The following is a 16,436-nucleotide window of genomic DNA, read 5'->3' on the forward strand; positions in this document are numbered from 1 at the left end:
GAAGTTTGACCAGCGTTGACTTTGGTCAACGCTTGGTCCAAACAAGCTGAAAACTTGTGGGAGGTTCGATTTTTGAAGGCCATACTACCTGGCACAAAAATCGAGGTCAAAGGGTTGACCGTTTTGCTGCTGCGTTGACTTTCAGCTTGCTGCCCCTGCGTTGACTTTTCATGACAGCGTTGACTTTTGTAGAACTGACTTGGGTTGACTCATCTACTGGTTGGAGGGTTGTTGTGACACATGCTGGGCTGGTTGACCAAAGGAGACTTTGCTGGTTGAAGCATCCTGTTGACCGCCGAAACAAACACATACACGTTTCTTGTTTCTGATTTGTCTTCTGTAAGATCTGCTTATATGTTCTATCTGCATTTTGCTTATCTACTTGTATGATTGCTGTGAGAAAAGTGAAATTGCTCTTAGCATAGGACATCTACAAAACTTTACATGGTATCAGAGCTGAGGTGAAGACAAACTCTATCTATAGCAATCATCATCGAAGGAAATGGATTCCTCTAAGCTTGAATTCAGGGAGAATGACAAGCTGACTGGAAGTGATGACTTCCATGCCTGGAAGATGTTATTAGATCTCAAATTAGAAGATCATGATCTCCTAGATCATGTGACAGGGAAGATTCAAGAACCTCCATCAAATGCCTCTGCTGCTGTTAAACACAAGTATAAGAAGGGAGAAATCAGAGCAAAACTGCTGATCAGGGAATCCATAAATAAGAGTCTGGTTGCCTACATATCTGAACTAGGCACATCCAAGGAGATGTATGACAAACTGATACTTATGTTCCGAGTAAACAATGTGAACCAAGTGCTATTCCTCAAGAACAAGTTGAAGAATATGAAGAAGGGCCGAGACGAGTCTATTCAAACTTTCTTTATGAAGTTGACCGAAACCAGGAACAATCTGCTAGCTACTGGGGAGACAATAGCTGATCGTGAGATGGTTCTCACCGCACTTGGAGGAATTCCATATGAATGGCAAGTATTCACAACTACCATTCTCAACAATAATACCATCCCTAACTTTGATGAGCTTCTGTCTAGATGTATGCAAGAAGAAACAAGGATGAAGGAATTTGATAATGAAAGAAATGCTGCCTATGTTGCTCATTCCCGAAAGAAGAACTCTGGTGGTTCCAAGGACAAAGGAAGGACTAAGACTCAAAAGAAGAAGGGTAAATGTTTCACCTGCCATAGGACTGGACACTATGCTAAAGAATGCCCCTTCCAGAAGAATTCTCCCGATAGTGACGACAACAACAACAACCGAAGGAATGGGAATCAAAGAAATGACAAATCCAAAGGAAAGAGGAAGGCTCACTTTGAAGGAAACCATCCACCTTCTAAAAGGACCAGAAATACCAGGTATGAGGAGTCTAATGTTGTTGATAAAAGAAATGAGTATATTCTAATATCTGCTCTCTCAGCTGCATCTCCGCCCGACACTATGGATGTCTGGCTAATCGATAGTGGTGCCTCAAGGCACATCACCGGATTCAAGGAAGCACTTTCTGACATGGTTGAAAGGGATACTAATCTAGAAATTATCCTTGGGGATAATGCCACTTATCCTGTGAAAGGGACCGGGACTGTGACCCTCCACTTGTCTCAAGGACAAGTCCTCCATCTACAAGATGTACTCTATGTACCCAAATTGAAGAAGAACCTTGTGTCTGTATCTGCCATGGAAGACAAAGGATTCAATGTAACTTTCTCTGATGGAAAGGTACTCATGTGGAAGAAGAGCTTCAAGGAAGCTATCTCAATTGGTTTTAGAGTTGGTACACTCTACCAGGTTGGAGGGAGTCCGTTGGGAGCTATGACTTGTGATACTATCCGTCAAACCGAACTATGGCACCGAAGATTTGGACACCTTCATTACAAGGCTCTTCCCAAAGCAAGGAAGGTGGTGACAGGGATGCCTGATTTGGAAATAATCATAAAGGTGTATGTAAGGGCTGTGCTGAAGGAAAACATACAAGGGGACCTTTCCCCTCAAGTGTCACAAAGACATCTGAGATATTGCAACTGGTCCATTCTGATCTTTCCGGTATGTTGCCTGTAACATCCCTGGGGGGATGTTCTTACTATATGACATTTACTGATGACTTCTCTCGCAAAACCTGGATATACTTCTTGAAGAAGAAGGATGAGGCTTTCATGTGGTTCCGTACCTTCAAAGCCTTGGTGGAAAATATGACTGGAAAGAAGATCAAGATTTTGAGGACTGACAATGGCACTGAATATGAGTCAAATGAGTTCAAAGACTTTTGCAGAGAAGCTGGCATTAAGAGGGAGACTACCACTGCATATACTCCTGAGCAGAATGGTGTTGCTGAACGCAAGAATAGGACTATTGTGGAAGCTGCCCGTGCCATGCTATGTGACCAGGGTCTTCCAAAGTTTCTGTGGGGAGAAGCTGCAAATACTGATGTGTACATTCAAAACCGATGCCCTCATTCCGCTTTGGACTCCAAAACTCCCGAAGAGGTTTTCTCTGGTAAGAAACCTGATGTCTCACATTTTAGAATTTTTGGATGTCCTGTCTATTTTCATGTGCCGAAAGAAAAGAGAAGTAAGCTGGATGCTACTGGGAAGAAAGGAATGTTTGTGGGCTACAGTGAGACTTCTAAGGCATATAGAGTCTATGTACCTGGTCAAAGGGAAGTAGAGATAAGCCATGATGTCACTTTTGACGAAGATGCTTCCCTGAAGAAAGTAGTAGATCTTCCTAGATCTGAAGAAAACCATGAAGAAAGACCTGGAAATCTGGAAGAACCCCAGGATGAGACTATGCCTGATGTTGAAGGGCCAATGGACCCTATTGATCCTTCCCCTTCTCTAGGAAAGAGGCCATCATGGCTCAGGGACACCCTCGAAGATGCTGAGGGTCATGCTGCCCCAAGGGGAACATTCCGAGAAAGCAAGAAGCCGTGTAGATACCAAGGGTATCTAGCTGCCATGAGTACTATTATACAATCTGAACCTGGATCTTTTGAAGAAGCCATCAAGCATCAAGTCTGGAAGGATGCTATGCATGAAGAATATGAGGCTATTATGAAGAATGATGTCTGGGATGTGGTCCCGAGACCGAAGGACAAATCTGTTGTCACCACTAAATGGCTCTACAAGATTAAACATGGATCTGATGGGAGTGCTGAAAAGTTTAAGGCAAGATTTGTTGCCCGTGGCTTCTCTCAAAAGGAAGGAATTGACTATGACGATATATTTGCACCTGTGGCTCGATATACCGCCATCCGATCCATCATAGCCCTTGCTGCTACGCAAGGATGGAGTCTTCATCAAATGGATGTCAAGACCGCTTTTCTGCATGGTGCAATAAAGGAAGAGGTGTATGTAGAACAACCTCTGGGATTTGAAGTTCAAGATCGAGACACTTATGTCTGCAGGTTGAAGAAAGCCCTCTATGGGTTAAAGCAAGCACCCAGAGCTTGGTATGAGAGGATGGATAGTTACTTGATGAAGCTGGGCTTCACTCGAAGCAATGCTGATCCAAACCTTTACTTTAAGGTTGAGGAAGGAAAGCCTCTCATTCTAGTGTTGTATGTGGACGACCTCTTCCTGACAGGTGATGACCCTCTCATTCATCAATGTAAGAGGGAGCTTGCTGCTGAGTTCGAGATGAAAGACCTAGGACTGATGCACTATTTCCTAGGCCTGGAGGTCTGGCAGAGACCTGGAGAGATTTTCCTTTCTCAAGGAAAGTATATTGTGAAGCTTCTGGAAAGATTTGGGATGGTGGACTGTAAGTTCGTGTCGACACCAATGGAACTCAACTTTAAGAAGTTGAGTGGCAGCGCTGCAGGGCCTATCTTGGCCAATCCTACTGAGTATCGTCAACTCATAGGAGCTTTGATGTTCTTAGTGAACACCCGTCCGGACATATGTTTTGCAGTGAATACTTTGAGTCAACAGATGGTTGAGCCTCATCATTTTCACTGGGTTGGTGCCAAGAATCTTTTGAGATATCTTCGGGGCACGATAAACCATGGGCTGAGATACACTGCCGGGAGTGTGATACTCCGGGGATATACTGATGCCGATTGGGCTGGCAGTGTGGTGGATCGTAAGAGCACATCTGGATGTTGTTTCAATCTTGGTTCTGCTTCGATCTCATGGATGAGCAGGAAGCAGAAGTCGGTGGCTTTGAGCACTGCGGAGGCCGAATACATTGCTGCTAGTATGGCCTGTTGTGAAGCAGTTTGGTTGAGGAAGCTCTTTAGTGAGTTGTTCCAACATGTGCTAGATACCACTGTAATACTCTGTGATAATCAGAGTGGGATTCGTATGACTAAGAATCCTGTGTTCCACGACCAATCCAAGCATATTGATATCAGGTACCACTTTATCCGGGATATGGTACAGCGAGGCGCCGTAAGGCTCGATCATATAGGAACTGATGAGCAGGTCGCGGATATTCTCACTAAGCCCCTGGGGAAGGTCAAGTTCCTAACCTTCCGTGAGAGTCTTGGTGTCGTGGAAAGACCCTATGATGTGGGTCCTGTTGGACGATGAGCTCTGGGAGCTCTGGGGGGCTTTGGGGATAGCTTCTCGGAGCTATAAGCACTCATAATGCTTCTGCCCCACCCTTGTGATTATTGAGCTGGTTCGCCACTCATTTAATCTGTGCCCCGTATGCATCCTACCCATTGAGTTCAGGGCTCATGGGAAGTACCTCTCATTTGGCCAATGAGGTGTGGAAAAGCTAGAGACTATTAGCAAAGACTGATGGACGCATCAGAGATTGTCGTACTCTCTATCTAGGATGGCTTGGTCCAACCACTTGATCTGGGATCAAGATTTGTGAGGTCTGGGACCTCTGGACTGATTATGTCAATCGGGGAATGATGTCTTTGTGACTGACCCACTTCTATTCTGAAATAAAGAAGCCAGCAAAGCAAGTTTCGACGGGATGACTCACGATGTTAATTGCACTAATAGATGGAGTTCTCCCTAGTTGAGAGGGAGTGTTAAATTTGGACAACTAGGTCCAAACTCCATGTTCTGATGCTCAGATTAAGAGGCTAATATTTTTGTTGGATTCCTCTTTCTGAGAGATGTAAAATCCATATAAAAATAGTCTTAATCCGATGAGCAGAACTTATATTTTGAATTTATTATTCTTAATAAATTATATGTGCAAAGGTCAGCCAGTTTTGTAATGTAGGCTCACATGCCCAACAGATGTGTCACACACCCTCATTGATGGATATATATATACAGGAAAAGTTGGAGAGAATTTGATCACAACACAACTCACATCTTCCTCTCTCATCCTAAAAAGTACGAGCTACCTGGAGGACGAATTTCAGCCACACGTGGGAAGAACGAAGAGGATTTTTCTGCTGCTAGGGTTTCGCAGAAGTTTGACCAGCGTTGACTTTGGTCAACGCTTGGTCCAAACAAGCTGAAAACTTGTGGGAGGTTCGATTTTTGAAGGCCATACTACCTGGCACAAAAATCAAGGTCAAAGGGTTGACCGTTTTGCTGCTGAGTTGACTTTCAGCTTGCTACCCCTGCGTTGACTTTTCAGGACAGCGTTGACTTTTGTAGAACTGACTTGGGTTGACTCATCTACTGGTTGGAGGGTTGTTGTGACACATGCTGGGCTGGCTGACCAAAGGAGACTTTGCTGGTTGAAGCATCCTGTTGACCGCCGAAACAAACACATACATTTTTCTTGTTTCTGATTTGTCTTCTGTAAGATCTGCTTATATGTTCTATAAGCATTTTGCTTATCTACTTGTATGATTGCTGTGAGAAAAGTGAAATTGCTCTTAGCATAGAACATCTACAAAACTTTACACAAGAACAATGCATAGAATGAATGAGTGTGATACTATGATCGAAGAAATTGAACAGAAGTTATTTGGAGATGAAATGGAAGTTCAAAAGCAACAAGAGGGTAAGGATGTAAGGGTGGCAGTAAGGAACCAACAACTACAAAGTGAAAGTAACCAGCAGAAAATTAAAGGCAACTTTAAAGAAGAGACTATGATAGTTGAAAACATAGTAAAGGATTATCATTCCATCATGATGATAAGCACAGTGGAGATAACTAGGAAAGCTGTTGAGGCAGTCAATAAAGAAGAAGGACTAAACTCTCATCAAAGGATCAGCGAATGGGAGACAAAATTGGAGCTACTGGAGAAATCGTTGAAAGCACCAGTAGGGAAAAAAGAACCTGATGAAGATTGCAAAGGATATGCAAGAGAGGAAGAGGAAAGAGTCCAGCAAAGAAGTGAGTTGGACATAGAAATCGAATTGATGATGGATTTGATGAGAAAAGAGTCTCAAAGGGAGAAGACAACAGAAAGAAATCAAAACAGCGGCAAGCAAAAGACAACAGCAGACTGTGAAAGCATAGCTAGTGGGGCAATGCAGCATAAAGTGTGGAGACCTGGAGAACAACAACAAACAACAGCAACAACCAAGGACATACTACAGAACAAAGTATGGAATCCAGGAGGACACAAATCAGAAGCACATGATCAAGAGACCATGATTATTTTCAACCTTGAGATTCTGATGCAAAAGTAATCAGCTCAATAATATCATTGTATCTTAGTAGACATAGGGGGTCTTGTGTTTTCAAGGAAGTTGGTTTACGGGGTTTTGAATTAATGTAATTATTAAGGTTTTGAGTGATTTTAATGAGAGAAGATAGAATAGGGATCTAATTAAATATAGTGAGGCATATTAGTAAATATTCTCGAATGTAGGAGAACATGAGAGAATCAAGATAGTTGAGAGATTGAGAATTAATTGTAAATCTTAGATTAGGAGTTAGTTCATGATTTTGTGGATTAGAGAGGATCCTTAGAGATAAGGAAGAGATTTTAGGGTTTTGTTGAGAAGATTATGGATCTAAACCAGAAATTGGTTGTAGAATCCTTTTGTATAAATGTAAGCCTAAAAGGCATAGTCAGGGGTTAGCTAGTTAGTTAGGAGTTAGAGTGTGAAGAGTTTGATTGTAAGCCTACGAGCAGATTGTGAAACAGAGGCCACTGATATTGGAAATCAGGCCTGAGAGAAAAAGTTGTGTAAATACCTGTTCATTAATACAAACAACTTGATTTTGAGTTTATGTGTGTGTATGGAGTAGTTTAATTATAATCTATGTGTGAACTAGAAGTAAGTTCTATGTAACAAAAGTTGCATGTACAGAATCAGAGACGAAATACAAAGAAGAGTAATAGAGAGGTGTTGCAGCTTGTACGCACCGACAGTACAGGAGGAAGTCTTCAGTGTTACAGTGAAGGTGGAGGAGCATAAAGGTGAGTGGAGTTAAGGAGAGAGTTATGTGGCAGAACAGCGAAGGACAAGAACCCTGAAAAAAGCTGAAACCACATAAAAACATTGAAGGAACGGCGTAAAAACAAAGTAAAGAGAAGGATGAGAAATGAGATAATGATGCACAGGAGTCGTTGGATCTAAAGATCAATGAACGAGGCTGAAGGCAATGGGCAACAAGGATTAAGTCGTACAACATAAGAGAAAGCAATGAACGGCGGAGATTAATTCCAAGTACTCGCGGAAGGTGAAAGGCGGGAATCAATCTAGACCGTCAGATCGATAGATCTAGTAGATCGACGGTGATTAGTAACTACAGCGGAGGTAGAGAGTACGGGATGCCTTGATCGCAGTTGGAGGCCCGCAATTGTTCTTAACCATCAATCACAAAATTCAGATGCTTACATCATAGTCAACTATAGGGGTTGAGAGCTTGGTAATCTATGTGCTAGTTGAAAGGCCGCAGACTGTAGGATTTGATGGATTCCATTATCCAACGGATATCGGGTTTTAAGTTAATCGGACTTTAACTTCAAGGGCAAACCCGAACATTTATAGATTAAGGTTTTACAATCTTTATCGACTCCATAAGGCTAGTTAAATGTCGTGCAAGTGGTCTGTGCGATATCATTGTGGACCGTCGGATCAAATGGGTTTTGACCTACAGCGCAGGATCACCGAACAACTCTGTTGATTGGGGAAGACATCAACCGTTGAATTAAAGGTAAGATCGACGGTGGAGATTGAGCGATAAGACTTGGGCAGAGCGGACCCGATAAGGTTATAGGTTGGGTTTTATTTTATTTGAAGTCTGGTTGTGTTATCACATATCGCATGCGAGAGGCGATGAAGTCACATGTTGGTGTGATGCAATATTGCGACAACTATTGATCTGGTGGACAAAATCAACGGTGGAAAAGGGCAATCGCATATCGCCTAAGTCACCTGACACGGGGATTCGGGACACGTAGGATTCGAGATTCGTGGTGTCGGATTCGAACATGCTGACCCCCCGGAACAAGACACGTTAGGACACGTTATATATTATTTTATTAAAAATATATATATATATATATTTAAAAAATATACATATATATTAAAAATTAGATATTATCATATTTCTTACACAAATTTTAATTAATGATACAAATTTATTGATTTCAAACATAGATCTTCATCTATAGCTATTAGCATGCATAGTACATACAAAATTCAAATAAATGTCAGTGGTACTGGTCACATAAATGATAAATCTATTAAAAATTTAAATCATGATTCATAATTCATAACTGAAAGACAACTTACAACTACAAGATAGTAAGATAAACACACTGACAACTATAGTTTTCTCATTAAGTCATCAAATCAAAATGTGTTACATAGGTAGTGTTGGTGCAATGCCAATGGCAAATAGAAATAGAAAATATAAAACAACTACATGTATACAAGCTTCAAGGCATCAATCAGCATCATTGTCCCCATCATCATGGTCCCCACTGCTCTCCTCTACATCCTCCTACTCCGTTGTATCCATAGTCGCCTCTGCATCTGCTAGTATGGAGGTTGACCCCTCTAAGTCATCAAATCTAACAGGCTCTAGCATTAGATCATTGAGATCCATGTTGGCCAATGCCAACTCAACAGTGGTGTCCAGACCCATATCATCAGGAACAGTGTTCAATTGCCATCTTCTCCTCTGTTCTAAGCTTGCACTTGAATAGGTTATTCATGTTTTCTTCTGTGTCTAATGCCAGATAATTGTCATCTTATCTCTGTGTTGATAAATTAGATTTGCAAGCTTCATTTACTTTCTGTAGCTAGCCATTCATATGTGTTTATGTATGTATCTATTGGTACAGTCAGGATTCTCCATCTATTCATTGAATCTATAAACTATTGAGCATTAGTGGTCGAAAGCCTTGTCAAGCTGAGGATGCTCATGCATGTCTTGAGTGAAAACAGAGTTGAAACAGTCATCTGACTTGATCCAAACCCCAATCCATGCCAATAGTTCAGAGAATGAGATTTATATGTTACCAAGCATCTCTGAGCTACAACCTAGGAGAGATTCCTGGAGTGCTAACAGGTGGCATGTGATAAAGTGATCGGACGGAATAGGGGATGGAGGGGGCAATCCTGGGTCACATGCCATGGTACAATGGTAGCTAATAAAGGCGAAGCCCATGCTTAGGTATATAATGTATAGGAGGGAGCAATCATGGTACATGAGTTACCCCGGCCTTGAATTTTCCACCCTTCTTCGTATGCCTTTTGTCTTTTATGATTTTTCTTTGGTTAACTGCTTGGGGCTCAAGGAGTAAGAGTGTGATATGTAAAATATAGTAGTGGATACCCCTTTTGAGGTGGGGCGGTTCAATGCCCACCAGGGGTTGGGACAATCATGGGTTCCTGAATGATAAAGGAGGCTCATCTAGGGCCTATAGGAACCAGGGCGATGGCCATGAGAATGGGATATAGCTCATGCATTGGCTTTTGCCCACGTGCTAAATGTGTTTGTCCTAGCCATCTTTTGCATTTTCTGGTACATTTTCCTGTTGAATGTGGCCAATTATGCTATTACTTTTCTTGTCAGCTGCATCAACCGTTGGGGCATCGTTCTAGGCCCGACCCCAAGTGTGGGCAAGGAAAAGGGGAGGTTAACCCTATGGAACCCAGTGGAGGAATGTGGACCCAGGTGGGAGAAATGATGAACGGGGTTATAATGAGTGGAGGGGAAGTGATGTATGTGGATGAGGAAGCGAGACCACGCAACCAAAATCAGGGTTTCCCAAGAAGTACCATCCCGAGAGCCCAAAGGTCAGCAAAAGAGATCCCACAAGACTAGCGTCCAAGGGTAACATCCAAAGAGGTATAGGGGACAAGAGCATAGACCAGCCCACTCTTTCCGCTGAATCCCCCCATTAATTCATGCCTAGAAGTTTCTGTGCTAAGTAAACTACAATACTCAATTACCAAATGAAAAGGCATACCTCTAGGTTTGGGAGGCCCACTTTAAAACATACGATCATGACAGATGGGTGAGGGACCACATGGTTGGCTCAGGTGGCGGAGAAGCGGTTCAATGAGGCAATTGGTGGCTACAAGGGGCTGCTAGCTACTGGCTGAGAACCATCTTGGAGAAAAAAATTCCCCTAGGGATATCACCTACAAAATGGTGGGTAACAAGCTACAATCTACGCTACCACCACCTTGCCACTCAAGCAACTAGATGTTAATTCACATTTTCTTGCAGGAGCGATTCTCAGTTTGCCCTGCATTTTGAGGTATTCAGCACATCCCAATCTACATTTTGAGGTATTCAACGCATCTCAATCACATGCCTTGGCTTGTTCCGTCCACATAAACAACAACCCTACCAGTTTCTAACCAAAATTGGAAGAAAAGTTGTCAAGCATTCACGCTTTCCTTGTCCCATCCTAAGCAATCTTTTCTTGGTTGAACCCACCAAGCCTTCGATCAAATCAGATTAAACAAAGTAGAAATAACAAATTCCGTTGGATGGTACAAAATGTAAATCATTTGCCTTTCAACCTTGAAACCGTGGCCATCTCCAACATCTCAACGGAAACTCTAAACATTACGGGAAATTGCTAAAATTCAGAACGGAAGCAACATACAAATGACCTGATTCGATCTTTTAGCCCTTTTCTAAAAAGACTCTGGTGAAAACCTTTGAAATGCGTCTGACACTTAAATTTAGGCAAAAACGCCCATTGATAACTAGAAAGGCTCGAAAAACTTCAAGATTTATGAAAATATTTTCAATCCTTAAAGCAAATGTCCATAAGACTTCAAAAACTGGCGTCAGAACTTTCAACCTTGAGAAAAAAAATTTGAAATGTGCATTGTTTACATCCACCTTGCCCTCGTTCAACAAATCCTCCACGCCCTTCACATCTGCTTGGTAGCACCACCTTACCACTTGAGCACCTGTACTTTTTGGGCCGACTTGAGCAAATTAAATTTAATTTCGTTTTTTCTAATTTCCTTTCATGAGCCTACTTGTGTAGCTAGGGAATACCTCCTGCAGCTACCCAAAAATCAACATGCCCCTCTTGTTCTTGGAAAATGTAACTAGTTTCGGTCTTCATAATTGACATCGTATTCGTGTCATTATAAGCATGGGTTTCATATATCTTATGTTACAAGAAAAAGAAGAAAAAAAATACTATTTTAAGCATGGGTTTCGTTCTTCATTTTTGTTGGTGAACCAGATCAAGCATGTTCTTCATAGTTCTAGGGTTTGTCAAGTCAAAAGAATATTTTTCTTGAGTCAAAACAGAGTATCATTTTTATAAGACCCTATTGGGCAAGTTGTAACATGTAAAAGATATTATCTTGAGTCTAGAAAGTCCTTATCAGCCTCCAAGCACAAGTCAACCCTACCAGAAGAAGTCAGCCCAGTTTGAGGCTATTCGACCTCATGAGAAGGCTATATATAAAAAGCACTCGATCTCATTTGAAACACACTTCCACAATTCGATCTCAAACAAGAAAAAGAAAAAGTGAAAACCTAAAATAAGGGAGCCTCTCAAGAAGAAACCAAAATCTGATTTTTGTGATCATCTTTTTCTCACATGTGCGAAGGATCTAGGGTTTTTATTGTTGTTGCAAGGCTAAAATTACAGACTGTTGGAATTTCTAAGTCTATCCGTTTAGAAATTCTTCCTGTACTATCTGATTTATTTCTTCCTACTTGTTCAGTTACTTAACAAGTTATTTACCATGTAAATACTGAAAATAAATACAAGTACAGTATCAACACATACAGATCATCAATTGAAAGAAACAAGCACACAAGTGACACCGTTGTTTTTGGACTAATGTCCCCGGAAAAACCCAATGTGGGAAAACCGGTGCAGCTATTCAGAGGGTTTTATTATTATGCAGTTTCAAAATACAACCTAGGTGCCAGAAATAGCTCACCCAATAGAGAATGCCCTCGGCAGTAATGCCTCTCAGTCGGAGGCAGATATTCCGGCTAAATCACCGGATGAACAATCCCACAGCAACAATGTAGCTACTGTTGCTCTGCGTCACTCTGATAGGCACTGCGTCACCCTACCCAGCGCTCCAGCTCCAATCTGTCCCATGAAAATCTCCCAGCGTTGCCTCTAGGGCCTGCGTCAGCCTCTCTGGCCCTGCGTCAGCCTCTCTAGCCCTGCGTCAACCTCTCTGGGCTCTGCATCAGCTTCTGGAGCCTCTGCGTCAGCCCCTAGACCCTCTGTGTCTCACACGTTGGCCCTCTTTGGCTCTGTGCAGCTCCTGGATGCCTCTGCGTGGCCACTGGCTAGCTCTATGTCAACCTCTCTCGACTCTGCGTTGATCCTCCTAGTACTAACTCTGCCTCTCTGCTATGTATTCACTACCCTTCAGCTGCAACTTAGATCACTCACTTGATTTCCTCAGCAAACCCTACCCTAGAAAATCGAATTCTTGATCAACTTGGTGTGTTTTCCAACTGACCCTCAAGCCTCCTCTTATACTTTTCTCGTTGGCCGAGATTAAATCTCTAATCAACGGCTAATATTAGATTTGGCTTGATCCATGACTTTTGGACCATTCTAACTCAGTTTTATATTAATTCACATTAATATTTTATTTTTCCTAAGTTTAGACTTAGGAACTCCATTAAAAATACTAATTATTTTAATATCTCCCAAACTGGTTAAATTCTGCCCAAACCATTTCTGGGTCTTGGAGATCTCATGTGCTTTAGCCTCTCCACCAATTTTCGTGGTTAAAGCACATCCGATGCTAACCCCAAATCAACACAGACTTAATTACAAGACCGAAACTTTGTTGCAAGAAGGTCAAGGCTTGAAGCTTAAAAAGATTAAAAGCAAAGGAGCAAGCTAAAAACAAAGGAATGAAAACTAAATTTGATTTCCTCTACTCACACGTGTGGTGTTAGGGTTTATGCAGTTATGTGAAGGGTCGAGAATTGCAGGACGAGATTGCAGATCCGAGCTAGGGGCTGAAGTTGAGACTTGAAGCGAGTTGAAGGGAATTTGACCTTTGTTGACTTGGTTGATCTTTGACCTATTTTGAGAAGATTCTTAGAGGGCTGACTTGGTGCTTGGAGGAGGACTTGGTCTAGGGTTTTGGGTCTTGGTTTTCTCATTTGAAGTGGATTCCATAAGAGGAGAAGAGATTCTTTTTAGGTTTTTGTAACAACTATGCTCAGTAATAGACAAAAATATATAAAAAAATTATTAATAACTTGAATGATGATTGTTACATAGAAGGGCCCATGGTTTATATAGCGCCTCGGGTGCCTCTTGGTGAAAGAGCATGATCTTTTGATCGTGCCCTTTTGCCTAATTAATCTATAATTACAAAATTATTAATACTTTACATAACAGTTTTCCCCTTGGAGGGGTTTTGCCCTGGCCTGAAGCCTACTTCTTGTGTCCATTGTCTTTATTTTTTTTGCTCTTGATAATTGTTTAATGGAAAGATCTAATAAAGAAATATAAGAATATAACTAAAGTTCACAAGCAATTATTAAGGTTAAGGAGAATTTGTTTTAATCGCTGCGTTGCAACATTCTCCAACACTTGTAACCCTAAGGCCTCAGAGAAAGTCCCACTGGACTAGAGTAAAAAAACTAACCTCCTTGGTTAAGTGGGAGAACAAGTTTACAATCAAAATCGGTAAATCATCTAGATCACCCCTTAATCCATGTTAGAATGGCCCAAGCATTAAGTAAAAGCACGTGATTGCAAAATGGTTAAGTACTTGCCAAATGGTGACACACCTTCCTTCAACAAAAATGCTAGATGGTGAGAGGTATTTGACTTTGACCGGCACAATTGGAGGAGGAATATAGCATATCATCATGTACTGAGCAATGTAGGGCTGTAGGATGGCTGTCTAAAGAAGGAGAAAAATATTCCCCCATGGGTCTACCCACTTTTTGATGGGTAACAGTCACATTGAAAGTGTTTAGGAAAGTGTGTACAAGTAATATGCCCCTCCTCAAGGCTCAAACTACTTGTTCTATCGTATCAATTTGTGACTTTGTGACATGTGATGACAATGCCACCTGAATGATTATCCATGATGCGTAGGCCTCCAAATAGCAAAATATGGCTCAAAAGCCATTATACTTCAAACACAACCTGCTTGGGCAAGGTCTTCAACCTAGATCAAGATGCTCATATTATATGAGGGGTAAAAGGGCACACCTCTCCTTAATAATTCATCCAATGCTGGTTGCACTTCTCCTTGATCGCCTTAACTCCTTTAGTGCACAGTTGTTTGTGGGCATTAATAAGGCATGAGGGTGCATTCCTTCAGGAAATTTATGGACACCTGGTAACCTCCTCTTCCTTGCCTTATAAAAGGAGAAGAGGGGGCATCAGTTCTTCAGTGAGTTCGAGTGATTTTGTGTGTTGCAGTGACAACTAGTTTGTCGCAGCCTGTTTGTTAACTGCTGCTATTATTTCTGAGTAACAGAGAGTATTATGTGATTACTGATGCAGTCTGTCCCTGCTGTCTCAATTTCCAGATTGCAGATTTTATGTAGAGTTAGCATCCTTCTATCTGTTGTTTTGAATTACTCATAGAATGCAGATTTTGCACTTGTGAACTTATTTTGCAGAAGTTTTAGTATATGCTTATCTAGGCTTTGATAGGCATAAACTAAGTTCCAAGTTTTAGGAGCTGTAGATTTCATTTAAGTGCAAATATAGCCTATGATATAAAGTTTAACAGTGATCAATATATAAATATTTCAAATAACATAGACAACAGTAAAATGCACGAGTTCAATACCAAACCAAAATGATAAAAGAATTTCCCACCCACACCTTGATAAAACTGAATAGAAACCATGCTCAAACTCTACAAGTTGCCAATCTTCATCCTCATCCTTCTTGTCATGACAAGCTAATTTCCTGAAATCATTGAATGGGACATGTTATCCTCTCCCAAGAATTGTAAACATATATCGGTAAACAAGGATGGAAACATAACAATAGGTTAGATTTTAAACTACCAAGTTGATTTTGATTTTATTATGAGGATTACTTTTAAAAATCGATCAAAATTATGACTATGTCAACTTTAGTTCAGAAACCAGATATCAAGTTTACCAACAGTCTATTTTTAACTATATTTGGCCAAAACCTACACTAAGTTATGACAAACTCACAGTTTAAAATAACAAGCATCATTGTAGAATCAAGTGTTACTTGCTAGACATACAGCTGCAGCATGTTCCCTTGAAAAAAAAATTATAGAGGCGTCATGTTAATTTTTGTGTAGCATCAGGAGGTATTCTCGTATGGCTAAATGGTTTTCAAGTCGGCCTAGAAGAATTATGAAAATTTTAATATTTGAAGTGACAAGTCGGCCCAGGAAAGTCAAGTTGGCCCAGCCTATGAAGGGGTGTGTCCCTTGGGTTATTTCACCTCATTCGACAAGTATAAATAGAGGGTGTGATGTCCCATTTTCTCCACCAAGCAAGAGCAAGTTTCTTCTCTCTCTTCATCATTTCTCTTATCCCCTTTGGACAGCCGCACCTGTGGAGCAGGAAGGCCGCTGGTTGTAGGTGAAACATGGCTAAAGAAGGGCAAAAGGGGGCTGACCTCAAAGGACAGCAGATTGGCCAACTTTGAATGGTATTTTGACTTGAATATTGGCACAGATTTCTGAACAAATATCTGATTTGTAAACCTTGCTGAAGGATAATTTCTCAAAAAAAAGAGAAGTTGTTGGGTTTTCCCCAAATTGAGTTTCCCAGGATAAAATTATTGTCTTTATTGTGCATGGCTTACTGTTTCCGCTGCATTTACTGTTGAAATTTGCTGAAGTGTACTTAATCAATGATAGTAGTGGCATATAATCAATGAATTAATTGAATTGATTTACAATGAGCAATGAAGCTCAATAAATAATACAACTGTATTTACAGAAACAACAAGTTTCTACTAAGAAAATAGAAACAGCAAATTTCTACTAAGAAAATAGAAACAGCTAGTTTCTAATAAGAAACTACTAATAATATTACAGATGAGCATTAAACACTAAAGTAGCATTATTCTAATACCCTCCCTTAATGCTCAATCTATTTACAACACCTA

General features: G+C 41.0%; 1 protein-coding gene across 5 annotated transcripts in view; it reads right to left on the reverse strand.

Moving 5' to 3' along the window:
- Nucleotides 1–16,436, reverse strand: part of CW7 — a 502,578-nt gene that overhangs the window by 457,259 nt on the left and 28,883 nt on the right. For 4 of the 5 annotated variants that reach the window (XM_089453024.1, XM_089453026.1, XM_089453028.1 and 1 more), the window contains exon 2: nt 15,162–15,248. The exons of the other annotated variant lie outside the window; for it this stretch is intronic. In XM_089453024.1, coding sequence (XP_089309150.1) covers nt 15,162–15,248 — 87 coding nt within the window. The remainder of the gene's footprint in view (nt 1–15,161; nt 15,249–16,436) is intronic. 5 annotated transcript variants of the gene reach the window in all.

Source organism: Pinus tabuliformis, chromosome X, assembly GCF_031772625.1.
Source record: "Pinus tabuliformis cultivar Carrire ecotype Pingquan chromosome X, CPIR1, whole genome shotgun sequence".
NCBI classification, from domain to species: domain Eukaryota; kingdom Viridiplantae; phylum Streptophyta; class Pinopsida; order Pinales; family Pinaceae; genus Pinus; species Pinus tabuliformis.